The sequence below is a fragment of the Lepisma saccharinum genome, chromosome 9, assembly GCF_977018435.1.
Source record: "Lepisma saccharinum chromosome 9, izLepSacc3.1, whole genome shotgun sequence".
NCBI classification, from domain to species: domain Eukaryota; kingdom Metazoa; phylum Arthropoda; class Insecta; order Zygentoma; family Lepismatidae; genus Lepisma; species Lepisma saccharinum.
The window spans coordinates 59,225,749-59,246,297 of NC_139237.1; the positions used below are offsets into that span (position 1 = coordinate 59,225,749).

General features: G+C 36.8%; 2 protein-coding genes across 11 annotated transcripts in view; both read right to left on the minus strand.

Moving 5' to 3' along the window:
- Positions 1–20,549, minus strand: part of LOC145992069 (uncharacterized) — a 343,509-nt gene that overhangs the window by 190,808 nt on the left and 132,152 nt on the right. The window contains exon 4 of one of the 10 annotated variants that reach the window (XM_083128247.1): positions 12,536–13,234. The exons of the other annotated variants lie outside the window; for them this stretch is intronic. Within the exon in view, the coding sequence (XP_082984373.1) occupies positions 12,706–13,234 (529 nt within the window). The 3' untranslated portion in view covers positions 12,536–12,705. Of the gene's footprint in view, positions 1–12,535; positions 13,235–20,549 lie in introns of those variants that run through there. 10 annotated transcript variants of the gene reach the window in all.
- On the minus strand, positions 16,178–19,000 carry LOC145992838 (uncharacterized). Its single transcript, XM_083129234.1, has 2 exons — positions 18,468–19,000; positions 16,178–16,961 (listed from the first exon to the last, which is right to left on the minus strand). The coding sequence occupies exons 1-2, from the start codon at positions 18,998–19,000 to the stop codon at positions 16,460–16,462; spliced, it is 1,035 nt and encodes a 344-aa protein (XP_082985360.1). The 3' UTR covers positions 16,178–16,459.

Here is a 20,549-nt window from a genome sequence, read left to right on the forward strand (position 1 = left end):
TATTTGAAAATTAACAACATGTACATAAATATAAACGATGGTGAAATATTTATACGCATTTCTTAAAGTTATATGTAACTTTTTTTAAAAAAATTTGGGTGCGTCAGCACTTAGGCTATTTTGCACCCGCCACGTTATACGGGGTGCAGCCCCTTACCATAACAAATAACATAACTGTAATGTCGCATAACTGAAATATTAAAATATTCTGACTTAGGTTAAAAGCTGAGGCTGTAAAGAGGCACTCAGCGCATATGACAGAAAGCAGGAGAACACACAGAATTATACTGGCCATAGGGCCAGTCGCCAGAGTCTCGTTAGTCTGGAAAGAGCAGTCCAGGGCGTACTACGTGGAATGAAGTTGAGGATTGGATGTAATACGTGGAAGGTCACCCCTTACACCCCTGTTACGTTTAAATATTTGAAAATAGTTATTTATGTTTGGGTGTGAAAAAAGAGATCACTTTAATATTCAGACAAATCGTGAAAGCCTTCTGTTTCTGTTAAGCTACGTTTCCATTCTGACAAGTTCCAGACCCATGACGCGCAACATGTGCAGGCGCATGTTGCGCGTCATTCAGTGCACTGTTTCCAATTCAAAACTACTTCTGCAAAATACGCCTACAACAGCACCGGAGTGCAGGACTTGAGTGTAGCGTTGTTCCATTGTGCTTTAGAGTAGTCAGTGTTTCTTCTCTTGTATTGTAATAATTTGGTAGTGATTTAACTTGTGTAAAGATGAACAATACAACTATGGCGGGTTTTGTGGTTATGGCAGGCGCGTACCATGAACTTGTAAAAATAAGAGGCGAAAACGACCTAGATGGTGGATTAGAAGTTTTCTAGCGAAAAGAAATTCGGAAGGAGCATATAACTCGTTGATGAGAGACTTACGTCTTCAAAGTGGATACGAAAACTTTGTAAGAATGACTGTAAGTGATTTTGCATTGTTATTAAATCTTGTTGGACCACAGATTGTAGTCGCGTCGTCTGTTTCTACTCTAGTGCGCATGCCCCAGGAACTTGCTGCAGGCTGTTTCCATTGTCCGCGGCGCATGTTGTGCGTCTTAATTGTTGGGGCAATTTTGTCCCCGGCACTTGCGCCGCGGCATGTTGCAGACAATTTCCATTTCAACAAATGCTTGGCACATGCAGCGTCGCATGCCGCGCGTCATGTTGCGCGGCAAATTTGTGGTAATAGAAACGAGGCTTTACATCGTTTTTTTTTACTGGTCAACTACAGTGCGGGGAAGGAACAATTGATGCTACTTCCTGACTACATTTGTTACCAGTAGCTGCATTGCTCCCTGACTGAAGTACGAGAAAAATGGGTAACAAAAACAAAAATACAACATTTGACGAATGGCAGCTATTTATTTTTACCGTACCTAACCAAAGGGTACAGGGAAATTGAAAATGTTAAGTAGTATATGTAAGCGTACCGTGGGTGATGCAATAAAACGTAATGACAAGCAAAATGAGGTAGATTCCGTATCTCAGAAAATTCAACCAAGAGAAATAGGAGAATGAAATGAAGGAGCTTCAGTATAAAAAATCAAGACCCTTTCCTCATCCCGACCCCCTTTCCAAACCAAGAGCTCCGAAAGCAGCTGTGCAACTTGGAGTAGGCATTGGGACTGCTGTACGGTTCAGTAGCGTTTCGTCCGAAAGCGAAATTTCTAGAAAAATGCTACAGTTCGTCTGCGACGGTTTAATGAGTTGCGTTTTGTTCGATCCTGGCTGATGATGAGTCACACCTTGACTAACCACTGGCAGCGATGGAATTGGTGACTAGTATACCTCGGTTTACAACTTTTAAAACTACATTGCATAGACAGCGGAGTGCAGACTCAAGACAAATTGTCGAGAGAGAGGTCCCGGGTTCGATACCCGGTGGACGCACAAGTGGTTCGGATCCCACTTTAAACTGTAGGTCCAATCCCTATTAGCCTTAATGTGCATAAAGTGGACTTAAAACAACAAATCAAATCAAAACAAATCGTCGAGAGGAAGTGAACTTGGATCTAGAAATTTTAGTCATGGCTGATGGCAACACTTTCTTACTATCTGTCAACTACGAAGGTGAGATTTGCAATTTCCAGAGGGAAAGAAATATTAAAACAAAAAAATATATATTTTCTTCGATGGAGCATTTAAGAGTGTTAGCAAGAGTTTGCTTCATTAAACACTATTAGGATGGTAGCCCTCGGACGAAACGCTACTTGGTCAGGTAACCGTAAGTTGCCTGTTCCTGGAATTCGGACGCGAAACGCTGCGCCAGGTGCTGTACACCTGGCGGTTCAGAAAGCGAAGATGAGCATGAGCGACGAATGCTGAAACTGACGAAGGGACACTCACAGAGAACACTCATGTGCAGATCGGGATTCGAAACCGGGACCCCTGGCGTCGTAGTGCTAAGTGCTAACCACTCTGCCACGTAATATTTTTTATTTACTCATTTATAGCTACTTCCTTTTAAACTAACTAACTAACTCTCTAGCTTTCTTAAACCCGAAGGTTCATGGCTGCAGCAACACAGGCCTTCCATCTGTCCCTATATTGAGCAAGATCTATATACTCTTTTCCATCCCTACCGATTTCCTTTAGGTCCATGTCAACGTTGTCCCTCCATCTTCGTCTTGGCCTTCCTACAGGTCTCCTACCATCAGGTTTCCCAACAAGAATCCTGTAAACTCCTCTTTCCTCTCCCATTCGTGCCACATGGCCTGCCCACCTAAGTCTTCTTGATTTAATTATTCTAATAACATCTGGACATGAATACAAATTATGTAGTTCTAAATTATGTAACCTTCTCCACTCACCTGTCTCCTCATCCCTTTTAGGTCCAAATATTTTCCTAAGAACCTTATTTTCAAATACTCTCAATTTATGTTCCTCTTTCAATGTAAGGGACCAAGTTTCACACCCATTTAATACGAGCACTACATACAAAATTACTGTTTTGTATATTTTAACTTTTAGTTTCTTAGTTATTAAACTAGAAGACAAAAGTTTATGAAGAGAGAAGTAACTTGCATTTCCTGAATTAAGCCTACTCTTTATTTCCTCTTTAATATAATTTTCATTTACTCCTAAGTATTTGAATTTGGAAACTGGTTCAAACGAGTTGTTATCAATAATTAGATTTTGATTATTACCTAACACTTGGTTTCGGCCTGTAAGCATATATTTAGTTTTCTCTTTGTTAACTTCCAAACCTATGTCTTTAGCAGTTTTGAAAAGTATTTTAGCATTATTCTTAATTGTATTTATATCATCCCCTAATAAGTCTACATCATCTGCATATGCTAACAACTGAGTCACACCATTTAATTTTAGTCCTTCGTTAGTTTCTGTTACCTTCCTGACAGCATATTCTAAGGCAAAATTAAAGAGCAATGGATATAATGCATCTCCTTGTTTTAACCCATCATGAATTGTAAATTTGTCAGACACATAAATACCCACACGAATTTTACTTTCTGTTTCACTGGTGCATACTTGTATCATATTAACAAGCTTCTTAGGTATTCCAAATTCGACTAATATATTATATAATTTATCTCTTTTGACCGAATCATATGCTTTTTTGAAATCAATGAATACCTGATGGACATTTTGATTATATTCCCACTTTATTCAAGTGACTTCCTTTTACCTACGCTAAAAAAAGAAATTTTAAAAAATGAATATTAGTCTTTTTTTCAACATGTCCATTGAGAATGTAAATGATCTGTCCCTTTTTTATTTTGTCAGGAAACCTTTAAAGTTTGACATTATAGTTCTTGGACTTTTGTCGCCATTGCACTGAAAGTTTACATCATTGCAAAGGTTGATATATCTATCTACCAGATAGAACACTGGAATTGAATGAGATTAGGTAGTTGTTCTGTAATGGAGATAACACAATTCCATTATAACTTTGTCATTCGGTAAAATAATCGATTACTTTGATTTCACTATTATTCAAAATGTATCTATCTGTTAAAAGCAAAAGTAAGAACCGAAGTCCACCATACCAGCAACACTACTACTTCTAAGCAGCTCCCACAATTGACTGAGGTTAGAATGAAAGTTTGTCTTGTTTTAACCTTTTGACGCCCAAGACCTTTTTCACAAGTAAGCCTCTGGGTACCGAGCCGATTTTGAGCAAAATGCAGAGTTTCAATTAAATAAGTGTAGATCGGAAGCTAATTGTCCTAGAGAGATGAGTGATATACCGTTGTACGCGGAATGAACCAGAGATTCAGACTATATGAAATTTTTGCAAATATGTGGCGAGGGGGAGGGGGCTAACTCTCAAAATTCCAAAATTTCGGGATAAAAATTGTGTTCCCCCACCCTCCCCTCAAGCATGTTCATGCAATAATTAACATATATTATTATAGCTAAAATGCAATTGCGCGATATATATAATTTTTGGTTGACTTTCCTTTTCCAGGTGGTTCGTGCCCTTGCCTTTTTTTCGGACATTCATGCAAAGGTTCTATTTTTATTTCGCGTCTACCACTTTCGGTTAATCGCGATGATAAAGGATGTGATAGGTGATGGAAGTGGTATAAAGACAAATGACCCATCCATATTTTCTAATCCGACATTAGACTTCGCAGTGTATTACGCTAACTAATTTGTCACGGGATCGGCTTCTTCGTGTTTGTCTACTCATCAAATGATTGATTAGTTATTCAAACTATATAGGTAGGAAAGCTATATAACAAAACGAAACAGAAAAAAAATCCACTTGACGTCTTCTAGTACTATCATCAGCCTACAATTTCATGCTCTCAAATCCACACAGAAAACTTCTTGTGGCATTAGTTTTACGGAATGGCCTTGGGGAATAAAGATCGCCCATTTCCTGGTTCAGCTCGAAACAATCAGGTGCCTTATCGAAGCTGCTGTTGAGCACGCAGGGTTTCTAACCTACTTCGCCGTAATTCAGTTGTTGTATGTATTGTAGAGCCAACCGCAGATTAAATAGGAGGAAAAATACTTTTTCCGACGGAAAATAAGTTGGCAATGCTACGAACACTGAGGCATTCTTGATAAGACGCCTGAGGAGGGTCGAGAAAACTTTCCTGAAAAAGCGCAACCCCAGTATCGAAGGTCATGCTACACGTGGATTGGCAACTTTCGGGAGCATGCTGTCTGTCTACACAATTCTACCCAAATACCTGTTTGAAAATGAATCTTCTGCTCGCATTTTATTTTTCAAATGTAGTTCTGACATTGTAGTCATTTTGCAATTATTTTTATTTGTTCTTATTTTGCTTTGCTTTTGTCACTTTGATAATTAATCGAAACTATGAAGATGGATGATAAATAGATGAAATTGATGAAGAGACACCTAAAAAAGATATTTACAGACCAGGACTCGAACCCGGGACCTAAAGTGGATAGGTTGGGGGGGGGGGGAGACCGTCAATAACTCCCGGTCACGAACTGGCTTATAATGTTTGTAATTTCTCAGGAGTATTTTTTGTTCTGTTCATGCATAATGCCTGCTTTCGGAAACTTAATTTATAAGTGACACACTTCGTTCGGTGGGGACAAGCCACGAATTGTTTGAGAGGAGGGACAAATCTCATTCATATACTAGATACAATCATGGACTATACTTGAAATGGCCTCCCCGATGGCGCAGTGGTTGCGTCGTCGCCTAGTAATCAAGGGGTCCCGGGTTCGATACCCGGTGGAGGCACAAGTGGTTCGGATTCCACTTCAAACTGAAGGTTCAGTCCCGATTGGCCTTACTGTGCATAAAGTGGACTCAAAACACCAAATCAATCAATCATATACTTGAAAAATGACGTGCTAAACACTACTTTCGGAGATCAGATGGACATGGCAATTTTGATATACAAGATGCACTTTTTCTACTTAGATTGTTTATGTCCAAATTGTATCCTAATAGATAATCTCGCAACAACGCAAAATGTTTAAATTGACTCGAATTCACAATGACTCATATACAGTGTGTTTATAAATGAACGGTGCGGCTTCAAAAATTAATAATAAATCTATTTATTACCTTACACGGACAAAACTTACACCGTAATCAGCAGCAACTGTCCAAGTTTATATAACTTTTTTTAAAATTGGTATAAAGATAGAAATCGAGAGGGGGCAATTGCCCCTCTGTGCCCCCTTGCAGGTGCTCTTGCCGTCTGGAAGAAATAGTGCACGAAAGACGTGAAAACTAAATCCATCTTGAGTATCCTTTTGTCTTGCTACTCTTAGATTCTGCAACCTTTCTTTCTATAGTCCAATGTTTGCCTTCCTTACCTCCTAGAATTGATTTCTGTACAAGTTTGAGGGCTAATCTCCCCTGTCCCCTGTGGTTGTGCCACTGCACCTTCTTCCGCCGTTGTTCCTTTGTGAACTTTCATCGGCTTCAAAATACTTCATTTTCTTCAAGAGCATAATATCGTTTAATAACCGGCGATATGATTCCTCTACCCTAAATTTCTGGAATAAAGTATAATAATATAAGGGCATGGAAATCTGGAAGGGGGGCGAGGATGGCCACCTCTCCCCTTTAGAAAACGAATGTCAGCTAAAAGTATATATTTCACACGTATAATTTGATTTGTCATACTAATTTACATTAATTATTATAATGGGGATGCAGGAATGCGATAATTTCGAATTCAAGTGGTGTTTCTTGAGGGGGCAACACTATTATCGGGTTAATATGCAATTGCATATGGCATATTTCTCTGATGTCCATGACGAGGGGGGCATTTTACCCCTCCCCTTGCACCCCGTGCGCACGCCTATTGCTACTCCTTTCTACACTAGTTGGAAGCTTTATTCAATTTCGAGCCAAAAATGTAATTTAATATCAAATCAGGGTTGTTACACGTCCACGAACCCATAAATTCTAATGGGTTCTATTGGGTTCCGCAACAAGACTGGAAACTTTTTTATCGCACAGTTTAAATTCGGTCCAAGTTGCGTATTCTTTCATTTCAATATGGAACTTAGACCGTCTTTTAATTGATCCGGAAAGAAGGTCCCTTTGCCGTATTTCAATTGATCAGGAGAAAAGGTCCCTGGAACGATCTGAAATACATAAAAAGGCTCTTTACGGTCCAGATCCATTTATGCTTGCTAATATTCCCTGCTGAACCGGAATTGAATTGATTTAAAATTCCTGACCCTTTAACAACCCTGGTTGAAATTCATTTTTTTACAAACAACCATATTTTTAACGGCTATTTCACATTAATCCCATACGATATACTGAGTTATTTTTCGCAATGTTCCAATGAAAGGTAAGAGATTTTGGCTATTCCTTTTTCTTCCGTGATGTTAAATAGATTATATTCGTCACGCGCCTATAACGTTACTAGCTAACATTTGTGAATTGTTCTTTCCTTGTAACGTTAACATCTACCATACTGAATTTATTTACGTTCCTTATGTAGATGGTATGTACCCAACTGCATTTTGTTCCGTTCCGCTACAGTGGTTTACATTTTGTTACATTCCTATGTAACGTTAATTAACCATATTGCCTTTCACTTCATTCCGTTACGGAGGATTGCATTCATTACGTTCCTATGTATACCGTTATTTACTACCATGTTGCATTTCGTTACGTTTTTTTGTAACGCTAGTATATACCATATTGCATTTCGTTACTACGTTCCTTGTAACTTGTAACGGTAGTATATACCATATTGCATATTACGTTATGTTCCAATGTGCTCATTTCGTTCCGTTCCTTTATAACGTTAATATCTACCACAATACATTTTGTTACGTTCCTTGTAACGTCAGTCTATAACATATTGCATTTCGTTACGTTACATGGGTACCAGCAGTGGAACCATACTTTTCCTCCTACAAAATGGAACGTACCGTGTAACGCAAATTGGGTACGTTACGACTCCCTGCTTTCATTGACACAATTTGTGTAATGATACAAGCAGTACATGTAAACACATGAAACTAACCTAATTGAAGGTCCAACTACTACTGCCTGATGGAAAAGTTCACCACATTTTGTTGCAAATCATCATTTGAAATTTAGAGATAAAACAAAATTTCAGTTTCTCCCAATTCTGTACCGAACTTTTGACATATTGCAATTTGGGTATAATTACAGAATACAGGAATTATCTCCATCTTCTTTCAAATTTGGTTTATTAAATAATTTTGACCTCGAAATCACGAATCTGCAGTTAAAAATTGGCGGTCACGTCTAGAAAATGCAAAATACCGTGCATACATTACCGCTATGATTGTCGATACACTATCATGGTCACTATGTTTGATGATGTGAACAAGTGAACTTTCATAGAGTGTTGCTTTACATGTGATAATATGGCATCTTCAGTAAATGTGGAAAACATACTTGCCCCACGAACCATTAGGTTAGGTTAGGCAAGCATACTTAAAATTCAGGGTATTCATAAACATAGATTTTGAACGCTAATCATTGCAAAAAATTGTTGTTTCCTTTATAAATCACCGGTGTTTACTTCGTTCACGGACCCCCTTATTTCTACTTATTTCGCATTTTCTAGAAGTGACCGCCAATTTTTAACTGCAGATTTGTGATTAGGATGCCAAAATTAATGAGTATGCTGAATTTGAAAGCAATCGGAGATACTTCCCGTATTGTGTAATTGTTCCGCAATTTGTACACATGAAGTAGCAAAAAAGTATGATTGCAGTTAAATCTCATGAAAGTGTGGATGTTCTACATTTGTGGTATTTTTTAATAATCATTGCAATATAGTACACACATTGCATATACACCAAAATTCGTGTTTGTATGTCTATTTTTTTCTTATTTCAATTGCTAGCATATAACTTGTGTGTAATGTCACAGATAAACAAGACATTTTCAATAAAACTTTCATCCTCATAGCTTATTCAATAAAATACTAACTCACTAGCACTTTAAAGTGTGAAATAATTCTTTCCCTGTTTCACAGAAATTAGGAAAGGTATGTTCTTCCAATTGAAACTGAATACAGAACTAAAGAAAAGCCTCGCAATTATTGGCTTCAGTGAAATTTCAGCCAATGATAATTTGATACATGACCATGTATTAAATTATATACTTGTTTTATATGGAAAATAACTTTGCATATACACTGAAGAAAAAATTCAGTCAAAGAATATTCCATTCAACCTTGCTCACAACCAACTGTTCCTATCAAGTGTGAGGCAGAAGTGAATGTATCTCCAGATCATCTTTCCTAGCAAAAGGCCTGGTACAAATTTTGCACATGTAAGGTTTCTGAACATGCATTCCTAAATGAGCTCTTAAGTGGTGTTGCAGACTGAATGACTTGTCACATACTGGACATGTATAAGGCTTCACACCTGTGTGAATTCTTGAATGGGTATGAAGATGACCTCTGTGCAAATGCTTTGTTGCAAGTTGAACATACATATGGTTTCTCACCAGTATCAACCCTTATGTGAACTACAAGGTCAGATCTCTTCCCAAACACCTTGTTGCATTCATTGCACGTAAAACCAAATTGAGAGGGAGAAGGTCTTGCAGATTTTCCTTCCTTCCCTGTAGATTCTACATTAACCATAGAATACTTAATATCCCTGTCAATTGCTACTGTTTGGTTATGGGATTTAATTACTGATTCTGTCAAGGTATAGTCCCTGATAAGTACAGATTCTTGTACCTTGACATCACTTTTCCTGGTATTCTTCTGAGTGTACCTGTAAACAGAGGTTACCATGTAAATACATTTATCGTTATCCTGAAGATATCTCTATTTTCTATGGCTGAGCAGATACCAGTTTGAACCAATACCAATGCTAATACTCTCACCGATACTGATACAATTCTATATATATTAAAATAACAAAGGCTAGTTACCAAGCCACAAAAACTCATCACATTCCATTCTTCTAAAAATAAAAATATTATGAAAGTTTCTCTCTACCTCTTGAGGATGCAAAGAAAGAAGTTGCAAGACTTTTTCAAGTGTTACAGTTACACAAAAAAAATTGTGAACTGTGTGTCTTCTTCAATTTCATGTAAACACTATGCATTCTTATTGTGTGGGTTGATAGAAGGACAAATGCGACAGTTATTACAATAATATTAAAATATTCCTCATCTGGCCAGCTCTCTCTACACCCCCCTTATTCTCTGCCATTTGCAATAAAAAAGACGTCACTGTGGTATCAACCGATACCATCACATAAAAGACTTACAGAGAAGGGAAAAGGAACAATGTAGATAAAAGAAAATCAATTCCACAATTTCCTCCATGCATCATTCCCAAAAAATCTGCAATCATCTGGCCTTGAAACAGCCAGTATGATAGTAATGGCAGTTTAAAAAAATTCACCTTTCTTGCCCCATGAGTTTGCAAGCCATCAGGAATTGGAAATGAATTTAGGAGCAACTTGTACTTTGCCCAAACTTTGATCTTGTCAACCTTCTGCTTCTGCGGTATCGACTCAGACCTATTATTTTCATATTTTACTATGGATTCATTACAATGACACCACCATATATAGCAAAAAGATATTTCGATATTTTAAAATATCCCTTGCTGCAAATTTTATCATTTCTCTGTTACCAATATTTTCCCCTTAAAGTGGAAAACATCATTAAGAGAATGTTATCACATGTCAATTCATTCAGTAATTTCTCCCAATCAGCATGAATTTACTGTGGTCTACAGTGACAAACTTAGCGAACTTCAGTCATTACTACATAACAAAGGACAAGTTGGTTGCAATATAAACCAATTTTACTACTGCATTTGACAAAATTGTTCATGATATATTACTACATAAAATCGCTTCATTCAATATTTCACATAATACTTTAATTTCTTTGCTTCATATTTGGCCATCAAACGCTAATGGTAGTATACAGAAAAATCACAACTTGCCCCTTTACAACATAATCTGGCGTAACACAAGGGTCCAATCTTCAAGCACTTTTGTTTTTATTATTTATCAATGATTTACCAAATTGCATACAATGTTCTCAAAAGTTGCTGAAGCTATACCACGAAATAACCACCTACAAGGACTCTTTGAAATCACAGGAAGGTGAAAACAGAGTGAATTATTGGTGTAAAAATAACAAGTTAGATCTCAACTCCACAAAATGCAGTATAACCACTTGCTTAAAATTCAAAATGCCTTAAGTTAAACCATGTGTGCAAAAAAAGTAAAGTGCTCTCCTGTGCTATGCACCATGCCACGAAGGCATATAGGGGATGTGGGGTTAGGTCCCTGTACATTCTCGATCACGGCCAAAGGTGGGAATGATATGATCAACACCATGCCCCCTGGCCACCTTTACCCCCCCCCCCCCCCCCCCGGAGTTTCCTCCAGGTACCCACTTTATACACCCCACACTTTCTTGATCTGGTCGTGAGTGTGGGAAATGTGATCAGCATCATGCCCCTGACCGCCTTTACCCCCAGGTACCCATGTCATTCGATGCTGGGTGGGCACCGGGGCCGCTTCCGTTAAAAAAGTTACCGGATTTGAACCAGCCGGGGATCGAATCTGGGACCTTTAGCACGGTAGTCTGAGACGTTACCGACTGAGCCACAGCAGCTACTAAGTTAAATCATACTGCATTAAAAATATACAAATCACATGCGAAAGTGAAATTAAAGACCTCACAGTGACCTTGGATACCAAGCACAAGTTTATAAGCATACTGAAAAGGTTACTAACAATGTTTTCACGAATTTAGGCTATATAATCCGATCAAGCCATGATTTCACAAAATTAGAACCAACAAAACTTTTACTATCCCTACGTACAGCCAAAACTAGAATATGCATCACTAATGTGGAATAATATTTTCTTTCATTAATTAATATTTATTAAATATTTAAAGATACTTTCGTAAGTTTATAATTTTATTGACAAAATTTGTATAATGATACAAGCAATGCACACAGAAACATGCAACACTAACAAAACTAGTCCAACTACTACTGCCTCATGGAAAAGTTCACCATATTGGAAATCAACATTTTAAATTAGAGATAAAACAAAATTTCAGTTTCTGCACATTATGTGTTAGCTCACTTTCAACATATTACAATGTGTACATATGTAGTGGCAAAAGATATAATTGCAGTTAAATCTCATGTAAGTGTGAATGTTCTACTTTTGTGGTAATTTTTTTCTCTTCTATTGCAATATAATACACACACTGCGAATACACCAAATTCATGCTTGTGCTTTTCTTTTCTCAATTTCAATTGCTAGCAAAATATAATTGGTGCGTATTGTCACATATAAAGACATGTTTTCTTTGAATAATTAAACATTTTTCCATTTTTGTATGTCTGAAAAAACATGAAATTTTCATTGTAACTTTCTTCCTAATAGCTATTAAAAATTTCAAATAAATACTACTTCACTAGCACATCAAAGTGTGAAATGATTCTTTCACAGTTTCACAAAAAATTAGATAAGTTATGTTCTTTGATTGGAACCAAATTCATACAAAACAGAAAAGCACCTAACAAAAACAGTCTTCAGCGAAATTTCAGCTAATGATAATAATTTGATACACGACCATGTATGTCTTCTACAATACTTACATCTCTTATATTATTAAGGACATTATTTCACTCATTGGAAAATAACTTTAAATTTTAGCTGATTGTGGTGTACGTATATGTAAAGTGTAACAATATTGTGTTCACTACGCATTGCTCACAATAAAGTGTTGTATCAAATATGAGGGAGAAGTGAATGTTTCTCTAGGTCTTCTTTCTTAGCAAAAGGCTTGGAACAAATTTTGCACATGTAAGGTTTCTGAGCATGTATTCTTAAATGAACTTTCAAGTTGGATTTATGATTGAATGACTTGTCACATACTGGACATGTAAATGGTTTCACACCAGTGTGAATTCTTAAATGGATATCAAGATTTCCTTTCTGTGCGAATGCTTTGTTGCAAGTTGAACATACATGTGGTTTCTCGCCAGTGTGAACCCTCATGTGAACTACAAGGTCCTGTCTGCTCCCGCACACCTTGTTGCATTCTCTGCAGGCAAAGCGGAACTCAGAGGGAGATGATCTTGCAGATTGTCCCTCTCTCCTTGCAGATCCTAAATTAACTGTAGAATACATAATATCACTGTCAATTGCTAGTGTTTGGTCATGGGGTTGAAAAATTGAATGTGTTATGTCATAGCCCGTCATATCCACAGAATCTTGTAGCATGACATCTCTTTCACTGGCATTCTTCTGAGTGTACCTGTAAACAGAGGTAACCATGTAAATACCTTTGGTGTAATCCGGAAGATATATTTTTACATTTTACTGTGCATTCATTACAATGATACATGCCACCATGCATAGTAAAAAGATGTTGCAATATTTTACAATATTAGTTGCTGCAAACTTTTAACCTCTCTTGTAAGAAACACTTTTCCTTGAATGCAAATCGTAATACACTTACGTCATCGTCCCCTTTACATCATATTCTGGTGTTCCACAAGCGTCCAATCTTATACTGCTTTTGCTTTTATTACTCATTGATGACTTGTCGAATTGCATACAACATTCTCAAAAGTTGCTTTTGGCTGACAATCTCAAGTTATACTATGAAGTCACCTACGAGGACTGTTAGAAACCACAGGAAGTAAATTGTGATTTCAAGTTAAATCTCAACGCCACAAAATGCAGCATAGTCACATACTCAAAATGCAAAACAGCTTATGTTTTCCCCTTTACACACTACAAATATACAAATCTCACACAAAAGTAAAATTAAAGATCTTGGAGTGACTTTCGGTTTATGTACTTAGTGATTTAAGTTATTTAGTTTCACTTTTCTGCTGCTTTTGGCTAATCGTGATTATGAGGATGAGTGATAGTATTATGAAATTGATGAAAGGATACTCACAAAGAACATCCATGCTCAGGTGAGGATTAGAACGTGGGACCCCTGGCATCGTAGCATGCTGTGCTAATCACTTTACTATGGAAGTTGGCAGCATAGTTGTATGCAAAACATCTTTAAGGCTAGAGGACACCAGTGAACACTGGAATCAAAAGGACCCCTTGATCACAAAGTGAGAGTATGCTTTTAGAAATGACAACTAATGTTTCACTAAGGTAAATGTTTTGTAACATCTCAATATACACTACATCCCGGACTTAGGTGAGGTGGTTCTATCCCGGACCAGTTCTATAATGTTCCTGAATAAATTTCTATTCACTTACAAAGTTGTAAAGTCCACCTTGGACCACCCTGTGTGTGTATGTATGTGTATGTGTATAGTAATATACAACCTTTGTCAGAAAAGTTCCAGGACTGAGCTCGTAAAAAATAATTTATTCAACATAGGAACTAATGGTCCTAGGTTTTGTAAAAATAGTCCCCTCGGCTATCTATATACAGCTGCCACAATTTCTGGAGGTCATGGAAGCAAGCAGGGAAAGCTTCATCTAGGATGCTTCTCAGCACATCTGTCACAAAACCGTTTGGATTGCTACCCATATCTTCATGATGCTTCCCTTTCAGCGGTTTTTGCACATGGGAAGACAAAAAAATAATCACACGGTAAAATGTCGGCTAAATATGGGGGATGTGGCAGAGCAGAGATATGATGCTTGGCCAGATATTCCTGGACTGATAAAGCACTATGTGGTCTTGCATTGTCGTGCAATAAGAACCACTGCCCAGATGCCCACCAATCAGGACAGCACTGCAGAATTGCTTGACGCAAATGTTTCAGGACCTCAATATAAAGGTTTTTGTTTATTGTTTGTCCTTCATGCAGATATTCCTGGTGCACCAAACGTTTAGCATGAAAAAATGGGATCAACATTGTCTTTGGATCATCTTACACTGAATCTCTGCCCTTCCGAAACCTTTTGCGCCATTCAAAGATATGGCTTCTCGATAATGCCTTGTCACCAAATGCTTGCCGTATCATATTCCATGTTTCACTAGGGGTTTCCCAGCTTAACACAAAAGTTAATGTGAACTCTCTGCTCGGAATGCACGTCCATCACGACACTTGTGTAACTTCCAACTAAATGCGGCAACAACCAAACAGTGGGCTACTAAGCACACCCCTGCCACCTAGTGTGTTTTCATGGAAACACTTCCAAGGCCATTTCTATTCAGAACACATATCAGGTGATTGAATAACACCCATTTCTTGTGTTTGAATATCACAGGTAAAGAATAAAAAAATCAGTCCTGGAACTTTCCTGACAAAGGTTGTATTTCGATTTCTTCTGGCCTCCCACCATATACAGCATGAATGTATTGTCCAAAATTGGGTTATGAAGATAGATTTGAGTGTTACCACAATGAAGCATGTTGATCTCTCTCTAAACAAATACCTGGTGTTTCATAAATAATTGAGGGGTTACAAAAACTTATTGCAAGTATTGATCTTACGTTAATGAAACCAGTCCAGAACAAATTAGGAACTCAAAAGTTTCTTTTGTACACCTACAAATCTTCAATGTGTGCACCATGGTGACATGGCACACAGACACAATAGTGTATATCGCTGAGATGATATGACCTCTTAGGGCAGCAATATCATGCAGCATCAATGAGACGAATACCTTGTCTTTGATGAAACCCCACAAAAAGAAGTCACACGGTGAAAAGTCCGGTGATCTTGGGGACCAAAACATTGCACAAAACACTGTGAGTGATGTGGGTGATTTGAGTGTCACCTAGCTGCAGGGATATGAACTCTCAGCTTAAACAAAACATACATACACAAACTGTTTGCGTTCCTCGATTCTTCTGGACTGGTTTCATTAATGTGAGTTCAAAAGCTTAATTGCAATAAATTTTTGTAACACCTCAATTATTTATGAAACACAAGGTACAACTTTCAGTTCAATATTTCTCAATTTACTACACATGTATCATACATAGTAGGTAAACTTTTTCTTCCTTTTTTGTCTCCCATCCCTAAAATTACAAAATAACAGCAGTGCTTATGCAAACTTATATCTTTAAGTTCAATAAAATAAATACCAGTTCATTAAAGTATCTTACTATTACAAATAATTCAGCTCCAAAAATTCAAAATTTATTTCAGATAATATGGGTACAACAATGGTCACTTGTTCCTTTTTCTCTACTATTGATGAACTAAATTTTAAGTTATCACACAATTGGTAACCAAACAGCACAAATTGTTCTCTGTTTCTTTCCAGTGTTTACATACATAGTCAGTACGGAGAGTTGAGGCAAGCCCAGATTTAAGGGAACTGGGAGGTACAGTTATGGCCTCCCATCTGTGAAGACCCCTGCATGGAGAAATTTATTTGAAAACATCTACAAAATGGGAAAACCAATGCCTGAAATGTGGTGAAACGATTATGTATGTCTTTTACAGTAGTTACAAATTAAGGGTATTTTGTCACTTGTTTTACATGGATCTAAATTTTAAAGTAAAAGAATATTGTATTCAGTATGCATTGCTCACTATCAGCTGCTCTATCAAATATGAGGGAGAAGCAAATGTATGTCTAGGTCTTCTTTCCTAGCAAAGGCTTTGGAACAAATTTTGCACATGTAAGGTTTCTGAACATGTATTCTTAAATGAACATTTAAGTTGGATTGACGAGTGAATGGCTTGTCACATACTGAACATGTATATGGCTTCACACCTGTATGAATTCTTGTATGAGTATCAAGATTTCCTTTGTGTGCGAATGCTTTGTTGCAAGTCGAACATACATATGGTTTCTCTCCAGTGTGAATCCTTATGTGAACTACAAGGTCAGATCTGCTCGCGAACACTTTGTTGCATTCATTGCAGGTAAAACGAAACCGAGAGGGAGGTCTGTCCTCAGACTGTCCTAATTTCCCTGTAGGTCCTACATTAACTGTAGAATACCTAATATCACCGTCAACTGCTACTGATAATGTTTGGTCTTGAGATTGAATTGTTGTGTCATAGTCCCTGACATTCCTTTTCCTGGTATTCTTCTGAATGTACCTGTAAACAGAGGTTACCATGTAAATACTTTTGGTGAAATCCTGAAGATATCTTTATATTTTTCATGCTTTTCCAAACAGCATTTAAAATATGCAAATCACATGCAAACGTGAAATTAAATACCTTGAATGATGAGTAATATGGCTAATTGTCAAGATTTGGATGAATTGTGATATGATGAAATAGATGAAGCGACAATTACAAACACATATGTACAGCACACAAATCTTGTAGAGGATTATACTGACACCAGACCCTCGTTCGTTTGCAAAATGATGTACAGGGTGTAGAGATGAGGTTGACATCTGGGTGTCTTGAGAAATGGTATCTCTTACACCCCGATATTAAAGACATTGGAGCGGCCTTTTTTTTTACTAACAACACTTTCAGAAAGTTAGCCTTCATAGTTCAATCAAGCCACGACGGTACGGAAATAGAACCAGTAAGCATTTACTTTCACTATGCTAAGTCAAGACTACAATATGAGTCGGTAATCTGGTAGCCGACACAAAAAGACTCAATTCATAGAAATGAACGCATTCAGTCAAAGTTCCTTTGATAGCTTAAATGAAAAGCTAGCACAGAGAATCAAATGTTCGATCCATACGAAAATCTACATTCAGAAAAGATCATTAACGAACTAGCACTCTGACAAATAAGTTCCATACAAAACTGAGAAGTAGATGTTACAACAAAAATGTTCATACATAAATATATGCATGCAAAATGCACACACTTATTATTTTGGTGTCTCCTTGTAGTATATTTATCTTAGTAATTCATCAAGAACTGTATTATTTTTACATATTTTTAAGCAGTATTTTAATTTTTGCACTTTAATTTCCAAATTTATGAAAATTCATACTTTATCGTTAGCACAAATTTATGCTGAATGGATAATAACAAACTTTCATAATATTAAGTGTAAAATTTTATTGAAAAATATTGTGTAATGATACAAACAATACATACAGCCACTTTAGATTTAAGACAAGACAAAATTTCAGTTCTCCCTATTCTGTGCTATTTTCTACATGTTGTGAAAATAATGAATGCAGTTAAGTCTCAAGTAACAGCAAATGTTCTAGTTTTGTGGTAATTTATTAATTCTCATACAGCAATATAGTATATGTACTGCAAAAAAAGAAATCACATTTTATGTGTGTGTGTGTTTTGTACTCTCCTTTTTTCTTTATTTAAATTGCCAGCAAACATAATTGGTACATATCGTCAAAAATAAAAAAAATATATTTCTTTGTAAAAAAAAAACATTTTTCAGTATTAATGTATGTCTGAAAAAACAATACATTTTTCTACCTAATAGTTTGTTCACATATATAGCTACCTGCTTCAATGATAATTAAAAGTGTGAAATAGTATTTTAATGATTCCACAACAAAGAAATTAGCAAAGTTATGTTCTTCCAACTGGAAGTCCCTACTAAGCAACACAAAATTCCACTCAGCACTGTTCACAATCAACTGTTCCTATCATGTATGTGGGAGAAGTGAATGTCTCTCTAGATCTTCTTTCCTAGCAAAAGCCCTGGAACAAATTTTGCACATGTAAGGTTTCTGAGCATGCATTCTTAAATGAACCTTGAAGTGATGGTGCCGACTGAATGGCTTATCACACACTGGACATGTATATGGCTTTACACCAGTGTGAATTCTTGAATGGCAATTAAGATTTCCTCTCTGTGAAAATGCTTTGTTGCAAGTTGAACATACATATGGTTTCTCGCCAGTGTGAATCCTCATGTGAACAACAAGGTCACGTCTGCTCCAAAACACATTGTTGCATTCCTTGCAAGCAAAGCGCAATTGAGAGGGAGAAGGTGTTACAGATTGTCCTTCTTTCCTTGTAGATTGTAAATTGACTGTAGAATATGTAATATCACTGTCAACTGCTACAGTTTGATCTTTGGATTGAATTATTGATTGTGCCGTGCCATAGTTCCTGATATTCACAGATTCCTGTACCCTGACACCTCTTTTCCAGGTATTCTTCTGAGTGTACCTGTAAACAGAGGTTACCATATAAATATATTTGCTGTTATATTTCATAATTTACTATGGATCTGTTACAATGAAATATACATCTTTGTACATAATACTAAAGGAATCAATGGTACTTTTACTTGCAGCTTCACTCTTACCTTTAGCAAATATCACATTTTACACATTTAAGGTTTTGTAGTATGTGCAAAACAAGTTTACACAAAATGCAAATTTTTGTTCAATCTTTTGGAACATGCTAGGAACATACTAGGTAAGTGAATCAATCAATTCAACAACACCAGAGTCCTGGGTTCGAATCCCAGTTTAGACATGGGTGTTATTTGTCTCTCTTTAATAAATAAATTAAATAAATAAATACTTTCATCATATAATCACTTATCTTCATCTTCACGATTAGCTAAAAGTGGTAGAAAAGCGAATTAAAATAATCAAAATAAATCAAACTGCATACCATTCCATACCACCAAAAAAATATTATTTTTTTATTATTGCATTAAATAAATATAAATAAATACACAAATATAATAAACACAAGATCTATCATTCTGTCATTTCAGGAAATTCATTTTTCATTTACATCATAAACAAAGTTATTCTTTCTAAATTTCTGGACTGGACAGGAGGCAAATTTAGTACAAGAACTTCCTCTTCACCTATTGTTTACAAGAATTAATGTGCCAAAGGATGAACTTTTGTATGGTGTATTATGTAAATAAAATTAGTGTCCAGTATCAAAGCAGGAACCGAGTTCCGGCATCAAACTGATTTGCCGGAACAGAGTTCCACTGCGTTCTGATTAACATACTGATAATGTGCGTATTACTCACAATCAAATATAAACTAAAGGTTAAAAGATTAAAAAATCAGCAACTTACGTGTGTGAGTATGAGATAGTTTGTACTACGTTTCGAAGGTTACACTACCTTCTTCTTCAGGTTGAAACGATGCTTTTCAGACACCTGACATGGTGCCTCGTCGTGAAAGTGATGGTTGAGGATTTAGGTTAAATTGTAGTGGGAAGGACACTTTCTAAAAAAGAATGTAAATTACACATCTAAAACCGCGCAATACTATTAAAAACGAAAGAACGTCCAAAGCCGACGTCGGCGAACTGCCGACCGGTAAGTTGCTGATTTTTTAATCTTTTAACCTTTAGTTTATATTTGATTGTGAGTAATACGCACATTATCAGTATGTTACCGATCTCCGATACGGGGAGGAAAGTGCGCAACTTTGAAAAGTTGAGGATTAAGCTTAATAAGACCCTAATTAGGATAGGTTTCCTTAAGCATTGTAGGAAAAAGGGTTTTTTACCGGGTTTTTTAAAGTGGGGGTACCAACCCCTTAGTTTTAAAGGGCAGGATCAAAAGAGGGAAATACAGTTTAAAATGCTGGGGAAATGCATAAGGGAGGCTTATGCACAGGTGGATAGGCTCAATTCTGAATGTTACAGGTTGCATTTGGAAATAGGAGCACAATTAGACCAGGTGACATGGGGGCGCATTGAGGAACGTCATTCTAGAACAGTCAAACAGGCGAAGGTTAGAGATAGTGAAATAATTAGGAG